At 33.8% G+C, this 16,485-nt stretch overlaps 1 protein-coding gene across 1 annotated transcript; it reads right to left on the bottom strand.

Annotated features, from left to right (window-relative positions):
- Positions 1-2,817: 2,817 nt before the first annotated feature.
- On the bottom strand, positions 2,818-16,485 carry LOC121738000. Its single transcript, XM_042129795.1, has 3 exons — positions 16,414-16,485; positions 4,079-4,195; positions 2,818-3,509 (listed from the first exon to the last, which is right to left on the bottom strand). Exons 1-3 carry the CDS (start codon positions 16,426-16,428, stop codon positions 3,357-3,359), a joined length of 285 nt encoding a protein of 94 aa, XP_041985729.1. The 5' UTR covers positions 16,429-16,485; the 3' UTR covers positions 2,818-3,356.

Genomic DNA, 16,485 nt, shown 5'->3' on the forward strand with positions numbered 1-16,485 from the left:
TAGGCTACTTAGGTAGGACTTGTGCTTGTCACTTAAAATGACGCGCCCCTCCCTCATATTCACAGTACAAAATTTTTCATTTATATCAACTAGTGAAGTGGTCGGGCGCGGCAATTCAAATAAGACAAGCTCTAGAGCTTTTTTATAATTTCAAATGTCTAAACTTCAGGACTTTCGAGCTTAATCAAGAAAATTCTAATTAAAATTTTCATTAATTTAAATAGTTTTCCTTTGTTGTTGTTATTTAGTATTAAAGTACCAGGCGGCCTACCACGACCTTTCCTAAAACTATCATGTTTCCAGAACACTTTGTTGTAAGATTACAATAACCTTACTTTGATTCGTACCATGAACTTTTTAAGGTGTATGAAAACAATCTTGTTTTATTCCTGCTAAGTGATGGGAAAGAACGAACGATATCAAATTATTTGTTTACATTTATCAATGGGTGGAAGCGAGATAGCAGCTACAAAGCGCTTTGTCTCTCTCACACGATTGTATAAACAAATGAATTGTCATGGGTGGAAGCGAGATAGCAGCTATAAAGCTTTTTGTCACTCTCACACGATTGTGTAAACAAATGAAGTGTCTAATTAGTCTAAACGTAGAAAAAACTTATTAGTGACTGTAGAGAATTTGAATGGTACTAAACCAAAATATTTCAATAAATTAAACCGATTCAGCGCTAAAATGTTAACATTAAGAATTAAATCAAATAGTGAAATTGTTGAAAAACCAATGCTGAAACCCAAATAAGACGTGAAGTGTTGGTGTGGTACGCTAAAACAAAAAAGTTTTAAGTGGTGTGTGAGTTGCGCGACTTTGAAGACTGTTTCGATATTTTCTATTATAAGGTAAATAGAAGGTACGTTTAGTAAATATTTAATACATTGGTTATCTCAAAACAAACGGCGTTTTTTATGTACATGGTTAACTTTAAATACAAATAAAGTTAAGAATTTTGTTGTTAATACATAATATGCGTAATTTAAAGTCGTACCGTACTCAATTTTCAAATATAATTTTACTAAAAAACAGTAAAAAATGCAAAACAATCTTAAAAAAGTTGATATTTCACAGCGGATTTAAGATCGCTAGTTTGACGTTAAAGTAATCTTGCTCATCTGTCAAACGGTGTCAAAATGGAGCTCATGGCACGCTGAGAGCGAATGAATCGGGACATGACGTCACAAAACGTCTTGACGGAACAATCATAAAGTAATCTTACTTTTAAGAGGTGATGGTACGAAATCATAAAGTAAGATTAAAATAATACTGCTTTAAGAGGTTGTAGTAGGCCCCCGGAAAAATCTTAATGCAAACAGCATTAAGATTTTTCGTCCCACCCACTAATTCTATGATTTTTCCCCCAATATTTTGTTTCAATTCTTGTGAATCGACAAATTCAGAGGGGTAGCCAGAAGCGCATAACGTATGAAGATGTGTTTGGATCTTAATCCAAATTTCTTATGTTTTTACTCGACTTATCAACAACTTATAACGTTAGGAAGAGTAATATTATCAACTGTCAAAATATAAGGCGCCCTCTAAATTCCAATAGATATACATCAGTATGCTTTTTTTACTGACTCAAACTCAACCCGTCGAATGCTACACAAACAATGGACGCAGAAAAAAACAGACAAAAGAATTTAGAAGTATTTTATTAATAAACCTAATATATTTTTTTATTAAAACCTATTTTACTGACTAAAATATCACAGCCATTCTTTTGATAGACATTAATGATTAAACACAGCCAATAATAAAAAAAAATACTCTTTTGACATCGCCAATAATGTCTTATAGGTCTCTCAACGTTGGCCAATGGTGGATGGACAAGCGATTACGAATGATAAGAGATTATTCGTCAATGATTGCCCATGATCGTCGATTGTGATATTATGAGCTTCGCAGTCATGGCCATCCATCACGGCCCAACGATATTTACCTTCACATTTTTCACAATATACAAACACTTTATGCACATTTACCTAGCATTTACACACCATATTAAAGCGAATTTCACATGCTATAGTCCTGTCACAGGACTGAGATAATGATTCACTCATTATAGCTGTTCTCTTTCACTCACTCACAAAAATGTTGGTATGTCATTTCTGCACATATTATGTGAGCCAGATGCCAATATTTTCGTAAGTGTATGAAAGACACAAGCAGCGTGAGCTCCATGGACGAATTTCTCTGTATCCTGTGACCAGACTCTACATTCACAAAATTATTTAAACATAGTTAAGATAAATTCATTTTCTTGTTTTAGTTTCAACTATTTTTAATATAATATAAATTCTTATTCCAAATACTTTTTTGAGTTGAAATTACAATTTTTCATGAAATAAATACTAAAAGTGAATATTTAGTCGGCACAAAACTAGTTTCAAAGTACTTTTTTCTGATTTATTTTAATCATCTTTGATGAATTATATCATAAAAGTATTAGAAATGTCATATTCATATTGACTAAGTTTAAATCTAATAAAAGTCTACAGGGCACTTACATTTTTAGCTAACATAGCTTGTAATTCTAACTTTTCAGACATAATAATCATTATTATACTTAGATATTATTATTTACAAACTTTTTAGTGATTTTTTTGCCACCAAATTTTGTAGAATCCGTCTTATTTAACTTAAAATGAAATAACACGTTCAATGCCATGCAAAAAAAATTCACTTGGCCGATTTTTTTAGTAAGTACATTTTTTTGTCTGGATTAATTATTATTACTTAACTGACTCTGAGAACGTTAATTTTATTTAGATACTATATAAGTAGTTGAAAAAAAATGTAGCTACACTTGTATGACGGGAAATATTGTAAAACTGACAAATTTTTCTATTCTGTTTAAACTGAATAGGGGAAAATTTTCAGATACACAGTTATACAGCTAACAACATTTATGTATCATCGATACCATACTTCCATCCATTTCATCCATACCATTCCATTTCTTTCACACTTCCATCCAGATCCATAAATTGCATTGATAATGTTAGATTGCCTAAGATTTAACAATATGATTATCTATACTTAAATTACGATCACTTATATTAATATTCGTATAAAGACAGAGACTGGAACAAATTTTGACTACTTTAAATAGCTCAACTGTTTATGTATATCTTTCATTTCAATCCCATATTTTATAAATAGGCCATACGGCCTACGGGCAACAGATTTCGTACCTACATGGGGCGGCAGAAATAAAGTGACCTGCACTCGTAAAAAATATTAATTCGGTACCGTTCAACCCCATTATTTTACCAATTGTTAACTTAGTCGGATCAGTCCCCATAATTTTAACGTAGTCTTTTCTCCACTAAAGTACCAGGATATTATAGAACATAGAAGTCGTAGGAGCCTCGACCAAAGTACACATAGTCTGAGCACCATTTCCGTGCCTCCATATCCGTGGAACAGCATGCTGGGTAGGCCAGCTTGGATTTGGTCAGCTTGGCGCAGCGTTGGCAGAGATCTAGTAGCTCATCCTGGAAGAGAATAAAAAAGTCTTTAAAAAAATATCCTCAGATAACCTAAAGAAACAAGGTCCTTACCAATATTATAAATTAATGCGAAAGTGCGTCTGTCGGTCTATCACCTCTTCACACCCAAATCGCTGAACTGATTTTGCTGGAATTTAGCTTAGAGATACTTTGAGTCCTGGGAAAGGACATACGATACTTTATATCCTGGAAGAACGTACGGTTCCCGCATGATAAACGAATTTTGGTGTAACGGAGTTGGGGGCACCATCTAAGTGTCTAAACACACGAGGCCGAAAATACGCGGCCGATGTTCGGCATTATTACGTCATCAATGCGCTACGCGTACAATATAACGCGATATAATTTCGGCATGGTGTGTCATCGATAATTCAAAATACATTACAGGCGTAATCATGCTTCGGCCGCGTATTTTCGGCCTAGTGTTTTTAGACACTAAGACTTAAGTTAACCATATTAAAAGGAATCGGTTATCGTTTTCCTTCTTGAAAGTCGGTCTGTTTATATTTTTCTCTGTCCGACTACCAGGCATTCAGAAACAGCAAGAGACTCACGTCGGTATGGCACGCGGCGCTCTCTGTAAACACGTCGCTGTCCGGCGCCAGCCACGGCGGTCGCGCCTTCGATTCCCGGAGAAGGATGGCCAGCGCCACCATGAACAGTATGCACTTCTGTGGACAAGAGAGAATAGAGATTAATATATTGTTAGTACCCAGTAAAATAATATAATAATTAATAATGTTGCGGTATATAATTAATAGATTGTATGTGTTCTCAATTGACCCTAATATATCTCTAGTCTCTACCTAAAAACTGAGGTCAAGGGTAAAGGTGACAGATAAAACGGTAAAAATACATCCTGTTTATATTATACTGATAGCGATGTGGAACATCACGCGAAACACCACTAAAATTATACACACATGTCAAAAAAATTAAAAAATTAAGTAGAAAAAATTACAATATCTGCTGCTGTCTTTGAAAAATTTCGCTCACAACATTTTTTAAAGAGGGTCGCGCAGCCTTACAAAAATGATCACCTACACGTGTAATAAAAATATATATTAAAATTAAATAATGAGAAAAAATGTGGGCGCCCCAGGTGCAACCAAATCGCCCATGACTATTAACAATGTCGGATGTGCAAAATCGTCATTTTTGTTTTATTTCATAAAATATGTCCTTATAACCAAGGCTATCGTGAGCTGAAAAGAAAAAATCTATATTATGCGTAGTTTCTGAAATAGCCACATTAAAAATGTCGTATATTACTAAGATAGCCCGCTAACAATGTCGGATAGTCACTACCTACGTTATTAACGGAACGCGGAAGCGAGTAAGAGCGCACGATGTGCCACATCCGACTATGTTAACAGAGGGAATGGACGTTGCGCTGTCACTTGATTTTTTGCTACCGTAGTTATATTTTTTTACTTTTCGACGCCATTTTCTATGTCTACAAGATCAGCACGGCCAATTAAAACTTGGTACTCAACGAAATTAAGAAAAATATAGTAAAAGGCAAAAAATGCTGATGGTAATATTATGTCCAAAGCTAACGCTAGTGCGGAAAATGGTATTTACTATTTTTTATAATCTTTTTAAATATTTTTAACAGCTTATGTTTTATTGCTTTACATTTGATTATGAGATGAATTCTTAACTTCATCAACATTAATTTATCGTAGGTAACTTAAAATTGTAGGATGTACTACATCCAATGTTCTTAACCGGTTTTTCAAATGTGCAAAATGTCGGTAGTACCACATACGACATTTTTAATCGGTTTTATAAATGGTTAAATTGTCGGTAGTGCCTCTTCTGACATTATAATGTGGATTTATAAATTGGTAAAATGTCGGTAGTACTAAATCATAATCATTTCATTTACTTTTCTTATTTATTAAATGGCGCTTGTAGTTTGTACCATATCTGTCGTTGCTTACCGACTTTTAAGAAATTTCAGAAGGCTTTAAAATGGGTAATTTTTGTGCGAAAATTAGGTTTTTGTTGGCACATGTCATACCTAATGAATTAATATAATTTTTTATTTATTAATCGTATTTTTCATGGTTTTGCGATTTGGTGACTAGTAGCCGCAATAAAGCCAGACTTTCTTGGCATTTTGCTATTAAGCAGACAACAAACATAAAGATTTACTCAAATTATGTAAAAGTGACATAATTCCCAAAAATAATATCTAAAATGCTATTTAAAATACCACAATGGATCAGAAAAAATCTCGGACGAAGAAGACTGCTTTTGAATAATTAATGTAATAAATACTAATCTCAATTTTTCATGTAAACAAAGGCTGTGGTGGTACGTAAGTGACCTAAAATGTAGAAATTTTTAAGAACTACTTGAGTCCGCGAACTTCGTTTCATGGGCCTGCAAAACAGTCAGTCCTTCGTCAGTACTTTCTGTATAACCCACACATTTAGGCACTATCATCTCTCCAGCATATTTGGAAGATCTAGATGAGATCGATAGCCGGTCGTTCGACTTGCAAATATAATATTTTCCATTACACATTCGTGGTAGCCGCCGCCGTTGCCGCGTCAGCGTGGGCGCCTTATTTTGAGCTTTAATCAAACTGTCCTTACTTCTAAAATATTTGGCCCATGGTAATAATTTAAAGGACAATTCTATTTTTCACATAATTCCAATTAATATTTTGATATTTATGTAGGCAAGGATTAATAACGAATATGCAAAAAAAGTCACGCTAGAAGGAGATGATTTGAAGTATTTTTTTTAATGAAAGTAATGGTTATTGTTCGTTAACCATAAAAGATAGACATAATCTGCCCTAGGCTTTTTGTAGATAATGATGAGTACTATAAACATGTATAACATTATTTTGATGTATCAACAGTATTTTTCGTAGCGGAAGCGAAATAATGAATTTTTCGGCAAATTTTTACCACTTTGGGTTATATTTTTGCTATTTTCGGTAGGATCCCTAATATTTTTCAGAATAATACATAGCCTGTGTTCTTTGCAAATGATTTAGCTTTCCAAAAGTAAAAAAAATTTTAAAATTAGTTCAGTAGTTCAGTAGTTAGAGCCCATTCAATACAAACAAAACTTTTTCTCTTTATAATTTAAAACAAACTTTTTCTCTTTATAATTAATATATTTTTTGATTTTTTATTTTGTTTAGTTAATTTGTGTTATGCTATCAAAAAGTCAACAAAATAGTGTTGGTAATAATTTTTAATTTCAATGTTGAAAGTAAGTTTTCATTTCGGATGAAAATTTGATTTTCCGAATTATTTAAATCATAAGAAATGTTTTGTATTTTCATACGTACATTGTTTTTACGTTTTATTTGTCAGAAGTCCATAAAACTATTTTTTTTCTTTAAATTGTTGTCGTTTTTGTTGGTAATTTCTAGATGCGACATATTTTTAAATTAACAGCTATCACTTAACAATGACGTAAATGCCACTTCCGAAAAGCAATCGTCGATTTTCTACAAGCAACAATGTCGGTTCTGGCACTTCCGACAAATCAGCATTACTCGTACCCCGTTAAAAAGGTCAGAAGTGACTTTTCTCATATTTAGGCATAAAATACGAGATACTCATAATAACACATCAAACGTAAATAACTTTTATAGTATTACTCTGAAATTTCATGATCCTACTTGAAGTAAGTAAAAAGTTATGCACAATTTAGACTTTGAATCGCTCTCCTGTAAAGTTGTCGTTTTTCACATCCGACATTGTTATTAGTCATGGGCGAAATAGTTAACACTTTCAATACCGCGCAAAAAAATGGACGCAACTGTAATAAAATCTGACACCGATGTCCGCATTCGTGTTTTAGAAAAAAAAAACAAAATGATGCTAGATTTTTTCGGCAGAATAATGGTGACTATTCACCGCGCGATATTTATTCTTTATACATAGTTATTTATTTATTGCGAAAAATCCGCTCGGTTATAATTCGCAGTGTGGACAGGCCCTAAAGACACCTAGAATAAATTTGAAAGAGATACAGCAGAAATTAGTTCTAATCACTATTTACTATGAACGTAACTGCTACAAAAATATCAACCAATTAATAATTTAAAATCATCGCATTCGACAATCGCTATTTAATTTACATAAGTATAGATAATATGTTATCAAAATTGTTGTTTGATAATATTTTCGGTAGGATCCCTAATATTTTTCAGAATAATACATAGCCTGTGTTCTTTGCAAATGATTTAGCTTTCCAAAAGTAAAAAAAATTTTAAAATTAGTTCAGTAGTTCAGTAGTTAGAGCCCATTCAATACAAACAAAACTTTTTCTCTTTATAATTTAAAACAAACTTTTTCTCTTTATAATTAATATATTTTTTGATTTTTTATTTTGTTTAGTTAATTTGTGTTATGCTATCAAAAAGTCAACAAAATAGTGTTGGTAATAATTTTTAATTTCAATGTTGAAAGTAAGTTTTCATTTCGGATGAAAATTTGATTTTCCGAATTATTTAAATCATAAGAAATGTTTTGTATTTTCATACGTACATTGTTTTTACGTTTTATTTGTCAGAAGTCCATAAAACTATTTTTTTTCTTTAAATTGTTGTCGTTTTTGTTGGTAATTTCTAGATGCGACATATTTTTAAATTAACAGCTATCACTTAACAATGACGTAAATGCCACTTCCGAAAAGCAATCGTCGATTTTCTACAAGCAACAATGTCGGTTCTGGCACTTCCGACAAATCAGCATTACTCGTACCCCGTTAAAAAGGTCAGAAGTGACTTTTCTCATATTTAGGCATAAAATACGAGATACTCATAATAACACATCAAACGTAAATAACTTTTATAGTATTACTCTGAAATTTCATGATCCTACTTGAAGTAAGTAAAAAGTTATGCACAATTTAGACTTTGAATCGCTCTCCTGTAAAGTTGTCGTTTTTCACATCCGACATTGTTATTAGTCATGGGCGAAATAGTTAACACTTTCAATACCGCGCAAAAAAATGGACGCAACTGTAATAAAATCTGACACCGATGTCCGCATTCGTGTTTTAGAAAAAAAAAACAAAATGATGCTAGATTTTTTCGGCAGAATAATGGTGACTATTCACCGCGCGATATTTATTCTTTATACATAGTTATTTATTTATTGCGAAAAATCCGCTCGGTTATAATTCGCAGTGTGGACAGGCCCTAAAGAAACCTAGAATAAATTTGAAAGAGATACAGCAGAAATTAGTTCTAATCACTATTTACTATGAACGTAACTGCTACAAAAATATCAACCAATTAATAATTTAAAATCATCGCATTCGACAATCGCTATTTAATTTACATAAGTATAGATAATATGTTATCAAAATTGTTGTCATAAATCAATAATTGACATGGATATTGATAAATAATAATCATCGTTACTTTTCCTCAATATGTCGTTACGATGTGATTCGTCATTCAATATACTAATTACTATGGTCTATCTGTCTTTGTGTTTCATTTAATTATTAATTTGTTCAAAATCCCATTAAAATATATTTTATTATTTATTTATAAAAAAAATCTAAAAAAAAATATTAAAAAATGTCAAATAAAAATTTTTGGAACAAAAATCGCCAAAATTCAACGCTAGGCTGCATAATTCACATAAGTAGAAAGCATAATTTGAAAAATAGAAACGAAATGTTTCTATTTTTTAATTTTTATAAGCTTACATTTTAAACGTCAAAAAAATCTAACGCCCTAATCTTAACCCTGTCAGCGCCGTGCAAAAAAATAGTCACAATGTACGGGTCTCCAAAGTACGAGTAAATTTTTTTTGCTTCTTACCCAAATCACTTCTAAACATCTAAACCGACGTCTGCATTATCAACTAGTTTGTACTATTTACTATCAAGTCAGATAAGTATGGTACCAAAATTGGGTCACTCTTGTTTTCATCTCTGTATTTGGGCCACGACTGTTGCATGTACCTTAGGCCTTCTACGTCTTCACCAGGCATGAGTAAACATAGGTACTTGCTAGAATGACTAGAATCTAGATAAACAAAGCTACTTTTGGTATATGTCTAGAATTAGTAAACAAAAGTACTGTTGGCATAGTACTTCTAGAATTTAGATCAAGGAAGTAAGAAGTACTAGTTGTTTATTACAATGATGTCACTCGCATTGTTCAATGATTTTTGATTAGCTTAGAGTTTAGACCTACATTTTAGGTCATGAATGGACTGAGATGCGTCTGTGGTCTAGAAGGTGCAGCTGATTAATTGATCTCGGGAAAGGTGCACCTGGCTGACGTAAAACAAAGATTTTTTTCTTCAAATCAACTAACATCATGGCAAATGATATATATTAATAAATGAATCAAAAATTAATATATTCCTAATTTATGCTCATTTTAATATGAGTAAAGGTTTCTTTTATACGATTTTTTCTTTTCTGGAGAATGAAATTTTGCGCGTTCGGCCGCAGAAAACATCTTGTTTTTTTATAAGATCTTTAAAATATTTTTTGTATACACAGGTGTAACAAAACAAAGTGATAATACTTCAGGGTGAATATGAGTCCCCTGTATAGATTGTGTCTGAAAGTAGCAGCACTTAAAGAGTAACTCATTTTTAAAACTTTTGTATGGGCAAACACGTGTCACTAGGGCGCTTGTCCATACATATAAATCACAAAAAATATTGCTCTTTCAGCGCGGCTACTTTTACAGTAAGTTCTATATAAGGGATACACACTTTCAAGTGTAAAGTGTTATCACTTTTCTCTGTTGCACTCTGTAAAGTTTTAAGGGAGATGATGTAACACGCAAACACACATTTACATTTTTTATATTAGTATAGTTACCATTCTCAAAGAGCGCTCCGTGGAGCCCTGGGGCTTCCGTAAAGGCCTTGTATAGGCTTCGCAAATGATACGAAAGTTGTTTTTAGAAATGTCATCAGACACCACCACGAAGACAATTCATTCAAAGAAAAAACTTTCTTTCTTGGGGTCCGTCAAAAATGACACTTCCAAAAAGGGGAACCCTTTGTCATTTTGACGGACATTTTTGACGGAGCAATCGCTGCTTTAATCAATTCCTAAATTCTCCTTAAAAATCCTCAATCCGGTTAGCATTGACTAGCAACAAACTACAAAGTTCTTATCGTATCACGTGGGGACACCGTGCAGTGCCAAATTACAGAATTCTTTGTTTATCTGTGTGACCCCACCCCCAGTGTATCTATGTTTTACCGGTACGCAGGTAGGTATACTTAATTGGTGGACAATCGAGATCTTTTATTAACTAAATGACGCCCGCAACTCGTCTATCCAGCAGAAACCGTACATTCCGGGATACAAAAATGTCTATGTCCTTTCTCGGGACTCAAAGTACCTCCATATCAAATTTCAGCAAAATCAGTTTAGCGGTTTGTACGGTTACTAAGCGGAAGTTCCTCAATTCGATTTATCAACCCCCATAAGGACACCGGTGACCACGACAACAATAGAATAACAATAGATTTCCAAGAATCCGCAATCGAAGGAATAATGTTACTTTTTTTTTAATTCTTTGGTATTCGCTCATCGTTGTAGATTTATAATAGTAGAAGATCTAAGCACAAAAAAATATATTTAGATGATATGCTGCCGTTCAAAACTTTATTTCAAATTATTTTGATTCTAAATTTTCTAGACACCACCAAATTGATTTGTATCTTTTTCTACATAATCGATCAAATATCAAAATTAATTTATCTCAGAATATTTTGAGAAGTATAATATTACGTTGTCTTAAAGGTTCTGTAAGAGGTGAATTGAGTCTAAACGAATTGTAAATAAACTGAATGTAACAAAACAATATTCGAATACTAACAATATTTTATACGTGGGAGAGCCATGCTTCGGCACGAATGGGCTGGCTCGACCGGAGAAATACCACGTTCTCACAGAAAACCGGCGTGAAACAGCGCTTGCGCTGTGTTTCGCCGAGTGAGTGAGTTTACCGGAGGCCCAATCCCCTACCCTATTCCCTTCCCTGCCCTATCCTATTCCCTTCCCTTTCCTACCTTCCCCTATTCCCTTTCCTTCCCTACCCTCCCCTATTACCCTATTCTCTCTTAAAAGGCCGGCAACGCACTTGCAGCTCTTCTGATGCTGCAAGTGTCCATGGGCGACGGATGTTGCTTTCCATCAGGTGACCCGTTTGCTCGTTTGCTCCCTTATTTCATAAAAAAAAAAAAGAATCCCGCCGACGGAACAAAAAGTTTTCAATGTTCCCGGGTCTGGATGTCGACGTCCCCACCGAATAATCAGACAATGTGCTATTGTGGGGTTTTTGCTGTTATGCGATTTTCGGCATCTAGAAGTCAAAATACATCATGTGAATTTTTTTCAGAATTTTTCTGTGGATATTCACAAAGATACAAAAAATTATGTGTTTATTCCATAACAATACTTAAATTGTATTTTACACCAAAAACTGGGCAATAGGCTATTGCGAAAAAATATGTCAAAACGATTTGACGATAAACAACTATTGCATAATTATTCGGGTAAATACATTGCTGCCTACTGCACACTTCCACTCCTGCACATCTCACTTTCACACTCCTTCCACTCAGGTAGCTGCTCATCACCGCCTCAGGTTTCCCAGACACCTAACTTCAGCTAACCGAACCTTTACAGATGGCCACCAAGTATTGTCGAAGGCCCCCTCTGTGTCCAGCGATACCACAACAGAATTTTTCTCCTTCTCTCTCATCTTTCTGATGTGGTTCACTAACCTATAAATCGCTAACTAACGAATAACCGGTCGTTTTGGAAGACATCGAGTGGTAAAGTCCTTTTCCTGCCTAACATTCGTTAAATTATGTACATTGCTCATAGTTTTATACTTTATAGTTATTGTAGGAATCCGTCTTCTTCAGTTTTCAGGATATATAATCATATTCTGTTTCGATTTTTGTAATCCACATGCGGGTTTTCTCACAAACAAGGATGTATGGGGATTGGGCAATACTTGCTACAAAATAAACTAATCGTTACCGATAAGCAGCGAGATTTGTTACGAATTAACGAGAACGTATTTAGATATTTTCTTCTTTCGCAAAGACTCCTAAGAATTGCTTAAAACTGTCACGACAGCACTTGTTACCGTTTCACGCCTGCAGGCAGCTGTCAGACAGTCAAACCTTATTCTTGGAAGTTGTCCTGCAGGTTCTAATGGGAATGGGCCCCAATTCAGTATTTAATTAGGAATGCGATTGCTAGCTACTTTAAGATATGCTGTTATAGTGTGTTGTGTGAATATTGTATTGTGTTGTAACTTGAGAAGTTTTTAACATAGTTTTGACCCTGATTACATTGAACTGTATTACGATGAAGATAGAAGTCGACGATTAAAGCACCGTCATAATAATATAAGAAAGGCCTACGATGCTCTCGGAAGACTGTCTAAAGGAATTTCCTGCCATTACGTGGGAGAGCCATGCTTCGGCACAAATGGGCCGGCTCGATCGGATAAATACCACCTTCTCACAGAAAACCGGCGTGAAACAGCGCTTGCGCTGTGTTTCGCCGAGTGAGTGAGTTTACCGGAGGCCCAATCCCCTAACCCCTACCCTATTCCCTTCCCTACCCTCAACTATTCCCTTCCCTTCCCTTCCCTACCCTCCCCTATTACCCTATTCCCTCTTAAAAGGCCGGCAACGCACTTGCAGCTCTTCTGATGCTGCGAGTGTCCATGGGCGACGGAAGTTGCTTTCCATCAGGTGACCCGTTTGCTCGTTTGCCCCCTTATTCATAAAAAAAAAAATATCATTCATTTTATTAGAACATAATATGATATTGATTATTGTAACACAAACTCTGGTGGCGATGAGGGTTATGATAACCATTTTAGTTAACTGCAATGATTATAAGTACTATAAAATGATAGAACCAGTCTCCAGAGCATAAAGTTAATATACCTAGCGGAATAGAGAAACAAAGGCCTGAGCAAGAGAGATGTTACTATCAGTAACACTGCGTGGTAAAAAGAGACGTGTGATTCATTACAGCAGCACTCTCTTTTTTCGTCCAGTCGGCACGTGCCGCACGTTGACAATTTGATCTCATAGAATTCATGTTCAATCATGCTTTTGTAAGTGTATACGTACACATATTTTTCACACAGATGAAAACCAATGTCGGTTTCGTTTGACAGCTGGAGATTGAAGGCTCTATTCCGCTAGGTATATTAACTTTATGCTTCAGAGTGCATTTTTTTAACCTAAAGCTGTTTCGATTGCAAGAATGTCATTTTAGTCATCAAATAATGCATGTATAAAACAAAAATATATATTATTTTTATTTTACCTCTATTACCTATAGTAGGAAATCATTGGAATAAACGACAATGTCTATAATTATAAAGTGTACAATATTTTTTAACCACCGAATAGTAAAGTAATAGGTGTTTACCAATATTCTTATCCCAAACAATTTCCCCGAATAATATTGCAATGTGATATTATATGTGCATTTTATTGCAGTCGAAATACAAAATTACCCGAATAATAATGCAATAGACAATAATGATTAGAGCTTGACCTACTCCAGAACGATAAGTTGCGTTTTGCTTTATTTAAAAAAAACCTTCGGTGGTAATTAAATATTGTTAAGATAGCATGATAGGCAAAAAAAATTGCTTTCATTTGAGATATAAAAAATCTTTTATGGTTTTTTTTTTTGACGGAGTTATTAACAAAAATCAGTTTTTTGGCTCTCCTGAACATTTTCGTTTTTACGATTGTCCGATTATTCGGTGGGGGCGTCGATGTGTATTAAATATACATAATAAAAATCTATACGATTATTATAAATGCGAAAGTATCTCTGTCTGTCTGTCTGTCTGTCAGTCTGTCTCGCTTTCACGCCAAAACTACTGAACCGATTGTAATGAAATTTTGTACACAGATAGTCTAAAGCCTGAGAAAGGACATAGGCTACTTTTTAACTGGAAAAAGGGGTTGTAAGGGGGTGAAAATGCGTAAATTTGTTCAAATTAAGTTAGTTCCAAAAACCCATAAGAGATGGCGCCAAGAGTCCCCTAGATCGCGCTATCGCTTGCTCATTGGTATTTCTATAAGAGGTGGTACCATGTTGTGTTAGGTTTTTCGATTCTTTCGATTGTTATATACGTTAATAATTAATTGTTATATACGTTAATAATTAATAAGTCACCTACCAACTTAGATATCAAAAACAACAGCGCCAAAACTACTGAACCGATTGTAATGAAATTTTGTACACAGATAGTCTAAAGCCTGAGAAAGGACATAGGCTACTTTTTACTGGAAAAAGGGGTTGTAAGGGGGTGTTTATGCGTAAATTTGTTCAAATTAAGTTATTTTATAACAAATTAAGGTAGTCGCCTAGATCGCGCTATCGCTTGCTCATATGTATTTCTATAAGAGGTGGTACCATGTTATGTTAAATTTTCGATTCTTTCGATTGTTATATCTACATGTTATTAAATAACTCACCTACCAACATAGATATCAGAAACAACAGCCTTACCAATAATGAATACTAAATAGTTTATGGGCAAAGCTAAAGTTGTGTAAAGCTAAATAAGCTTTAAAATTTAGTATAAAAAAGTTTATTTTAAAAAATTATAATATTATGTGCACACTACACGGCTGTTTTGGGTATTTTGATTTAAGGGGTAGGTACCAGGGTTTTAAAAAGCTTTTGAGACCAATTTTGTTGACACCGCGCACTATAAACTGAAGTCCACGCGGACGAAGTCGCGGGCAACAGCTAGTCTTAAATATATATATATATATATATATATAGTATAAAAGTATTAAATATATTTTCCGTTGTCTGGTACCTGTAACACAAGTCCTTCAGGTACTTAGCACGGGGCCAGACTGACGTGGTGTAAAGCGTCCATAGATATTATTATTATTAAAAGTATCAAAGTATATCTGCCTGATCGGTTTAAAATTGACAAAGTTTCATACAAACTTTCATCCCCTATTTTATCCCCTTGGAGGTAGAATTGATCAAAATCCTTTCTTAACACATCATAATATCTACCTGCATGACAAATTTCAGCCTGATCAGTCCAGTGTTTTGGGCTCTGCGTTGATAGATCACTATGTCAGTCAGTCAGTCACCTTTGAGTTATATACATATATTTAGATATACCTAGACTGTTATTTATAACATGATTTATTGAAGAATGGATCAATAAAAAATACCCATAAAATAAATGGATAGGTAAAGAAATAAATAAAGGAAGTTAACCCTTTGACTGCCACGCAAAAAAAACACCGTATTAGTCACCTAGGTCTCTTAGACACCGCTTAAGCGTGTGATGATAATTATTTTTTATAAGATTTCAAATAATTCATTTCATATCAATGTGAGTGCAAACGTGTGATATTATGTAAAATATAGCTAATTTAAACGTAAGATAAATAGGTATATAACCTTGTACCCTGTCATGTTTTGCTTTTGCTGATTATAATCTAATTATAGTTACAATCGCTATGAAAAACTTCCTTTTTATTTTACATTGATAAAAATATATATTTTTGATAATTCTGGCTATATATTAAATAATAAAAAACAAGTAAGGTATTTTAATATGAATATGAAAGAAGCATAATATATAAAAATAAGTTGTCGTTTGTTACTAATTAATTTTATTACAGCATTGATAACAACTTTCTTCTAAACATTAAAACGAGTTAATTGTTGCCTCATTAGTAACAAAAGATACTTGTGGTAACGAACAAAACGTACAAACATTAATGTCGGATATATAAAAAAAGTAAAAACCAAAAAACACTTAACAAAAATTAAAAAAAAATAGCCACCAAAAAGTCAAAAATCGAATACTCATAAAAAATTATAAACAAAAACGCACCATAGATAAAGACATTGCCGCTCAAAACACCTGTCAAACACAACACTTGTCACAGACTTCGCTCTGTCGATC

Source organism: Aricia agestis, chromosome 22 (genome assembly GCF_905147365.1).
Source record: "Aricia agestis chromosome 22, ilAriAges1.1, whole genome shotgun sequence".
Lineage (NCBI taxonomy): Eukaryota > Metazoa > Arthropoda > Insecta > Lepidoptera > Lycaenidae > Aricia > Aricia agestis.